Source organism: Rutidosis leptorrhynchoides, chromosome 1 (genome assembly GCF_046630445.1).
Source record: "Rutidosis leptorrhynchoides isolate AG116_Rl617_1_P2 chromosome 1, CSIRO_AGI_Rlap_v1, whole genome shotgun sequence".
NCBI lineage: Eukaryota > Viridiplantae > Streptophyta > Magnoliopsida > Asterales > Asteraceae > Rutidosis > Rutidosis leptorrhynchoides.
In genome coordinates, this window is record NC_092333.1 from 243,091,485 (window position 1) to 243,094,675 (window position 3,191).

General features: G+C 39.2%; 1 protein-coding gene across 1 annotated transcript; it reads right to left on the bottom strand.

Annotated features, from left to right (window-relative positions):
• Positions 1-452: 452 nt before the first annotated feature.
• Positions 453-2,802, bottom strand: LOC139886541 (adenosylhomocysteinase). Its single transcript, XM_071870379.1, has 2 exons — positions 2,058-2,802; positions 453-1,373 (listed from the first exon to the last, which is right to left on the bottom strand). Exons 1-2 carry the CDS (start codon positions 2,766-2,768, stop codon positions 627-629), a joined length of 1,458 nt encoding a protein of 485 aa, XP_071726480.1. The 5' UTR covers positions 2,769-2,802; the 3' UTR covers positions 453-626.
• Positions 2,803-3,191: the final 389 nt, after the last annotated feature.

The following is a 3,191-nucleotide window of genomic DNA, read 5'->3' on the forward strand; positions in this document are numbered from 1 at the left end:
TAAAAGTAAGTTTAGACCATTTTCTTCAATTTTCAAGAATCTAATAAGCTATATAATCTATAGAAGTAAGATTAGTCAAACAACCCTTTAGTTATGGTGCTGATATTTATATGATCACAACTCAGAAACTAGATACACGTTTGTCCAACTACCCTATCTAGTGGCCAAGTTTGGTAACCCAATTTTATCTATCAATGAATGAATACAATTAAATATCAAGTTTATCAACAGCCCTCGTTTGAATTTTTTTTATTTCATGTATATTTATTTAATCGAGATCTAATAGTATAACAAATATTTTGATCAACTCGGGTTCTATGTAGCCACGGAAATTCACCCGCGGGTTAGGATTATTCGGCTCGCAGAGTAGGTCATATTCTCATCTTAATAAAAAAAAAAAAAAAAAACTGATACAAAGAAATTTGATGAACTCAAGTACTCTTTATTAAACATGAGTAAAAGTAAAATTTTCCCATTTTAAATAGAAACCAAAACAAAGCCAGCAAAATTAAACCTTCAAACTCCACCTTATTTAATGGTCTTTGGAGAAACCAATCAATTCTCTCCAACCACTTATCCCAACCACCACAGTAATCAAAACATGCACCTTTCTTGTTATACGCTGATCAGTACCTATACGGAGCAGGCTTGTATGGACCCTCGACTGGCACACTAATGTAGTCAGCCTGGTCCTTGGTCAGCTTAGTCAGCTTGGCTCCAAGCTTACCAAGATGAAGTGCAGCCACTTTTTCATCCAAATGTTTAGGCAACACATACACTTCCTTTTTATACTTCCCGGTCGACTTTTCGTTCCAAAGCTCGAGTTGTGCTATCACTTGGTTAGTAAACGAGCACGACATCACAAAACTAGGATGACCCGTAGCACAACCCAAGTTCATAAGTCGACCCTCGGCTAACACAATAACACCACTCTTGGTTTCGGGAAACACCCACCTATCGGTTTGGGGCTTAATGGTGATTCTTTTAACACCAGGGTACGTCTCTAAACCAAGCATATCGATTTCATTGTCGAAATGTCCAATGTTGCATACGATCGCATTGTTTTTCATTTTCTTCATGTGGTCAACCATGATGATGTCTTTGTTACCGGTTGTGGTGACGAAGATATCGGCTTCTGATAGGACGTCTTCTAGGGTTAGGACCTGGAGACCTTCCATGAGAGCCTGAAGTGCACAAATGGGGTCGATTTCGGTAACGATGACACGAGCACCAGCTTGTTTCATGGCCGCAGCACAACCCTTTCCTACGTCTCCGTAACCGCAGATTACTGCAACCTTTCCGGCAATCATAATATCGGTGGCTCTCATTAGTCCATCAGGGAGTGAGTGGCGGCAACCATACAAGTTGTCAAACTGCGTGATCATAACAAAATCATTATATTGCTAGATATGAATACCATTCTGGTGTATGCATCTTGAGCTAAAATAACATGGAAATAAGGATTTTGCCAACAACGCACCTTATGGTTGTGGTTAACGTGCATAATTATATTGTACATAGCGGTCGAGATTGAGATAGACTTTTTGATTGCAGTTATTTAAATGTACAATAATTCATGTACGTTAAAGACGCCTTAAGAGCCGTCATTAGCAAAAATCCTAAAAATAAATTACCAATAACAACATAATAACAATGGACTTGATTAAAGATAAGCAGAATCTTACCCTTAGTTCTTCATACAACATTAATAAGATCCATATACATATGTAGCATAGTTTCGACCGACACATTATTATCTTTTATATACATTTCTATATCCACTCTTTTTGTCTCAATTGGTTCACAATGTTAGATCCCTATCACTATCATGCTATAATTGTTAACTAAAGAATTTATTAACAGATCTATGGTTTTGGTAAGATTACTTTTACTGCTAATGAGCTTGCAGTATGATTCAACTGAACACAACATACAGTCTAATATAACAAAGTTGGTTGAAATGCAAACCTCCTATCCTAACAATTATCAACTCAATCAATCAGTGCCAATCAACCATTACAAATCAACAACTAATTATAGATAGAGTTTGAGTATACCTTGCTTTTTGTAACGGAATCATTGACATTAATGGCAGGGAACAACAAGGTACCATTAAGTTGCATTTGATACAACCTCTTAACACCAGTAGTAGTCTCTTCAGACACACCAACTAATCTATCTTTCATCTTATGATACTTTTTCGGATCACTCTGTAACCCTTCCTTAATAATCGACAACACAATTTGAAACTCTGCATTATCCGTCGAATTCGGATCAGGCAATTTCCCCGATTTCGCAAACTCCTCTTCAGCTTTCACACCTTCATGAATCAACAACGTTGCATCACCACCATCATCAACAATCAAATCAGGTCCACCATCTGGTCCCCAGTCAAGTGCTCGTTCCGTACACCACCAATACTCCTGCAACGTTTCCCCTTTCCATGCGAAAACGGCTGCCGAATCACGTGCGATCGCAGCTGCAGCGTGATCCTGAGTCGAAAAAATGTTGCATGAACACCATCTCACTTCAGCGCCTAATGCGGTTAACGTTTCGATCAACACGCCTGTTTGAATTGTCATGTGGAGTGAACCGGTAATACGTGCGCCTTTGAACGGTTGTGATGGACCGAATTCGGCTTTGCACGACATTAAACCGGGCATTTCGACTTCGGCTAACTCGAGTTCAAGCCGGCCGAAGTCGGCTAGGGACATGTCCTTGACCTTGTATTCACGGCCGGAGGAAGTTTTCTCGACGTTCAGAGACATGGTGGTGATCGGAGTTAGGGTTTTGAAGAGATTGATGAGAAATTGGCAAGAAAATAGTGATGGAGTGAAAGGGTATAAATAGGTTTAATGAGGGGTGAAATGGACTATTTGGATTAAATGAGGGTCGGTGGGATCTGTGATATTTCTAACGATATTGAGTAACGTCGGTTTAGGAAACGGCCCTTGTTGAAGCCACGTAGTTCGATTTCCATTTTTTAAACATTTTGGATTTTAATGAATTTAGAACCAAAAGAAAAACGCTAAAAAGTCCCACCGAGCACACACAACACCATCAACGTGGGCACAAAAGGCAACTAAACTAGCCCAAAAAAAATAAAAAATTACAAAACAAGCTACAAACCGAAGCTTGAAGAAAAACAACCGCATAACCTCTAGACAAAACACGAACCAGACCAAACGGCA

What these genes read in the sequence shown, in the direction of transcription:
- LOC139886541 (XM_071870379.1), bottom strand. Translation starts at nt 2,768, where the DNA reads ATGTCTCTGAACGTCGAGAAAACTTCCTCCGGCCGTGAATACAAGGTC. An exon ending in ATTCCGTTACAAAAAGCAAG is followed by an intron (nt 1,374 to 2,057) that starts GTATACTCAAAC and finishes ATGATCACGCAG; the next exon opens with TTTGACAACTTGTATGGTTG.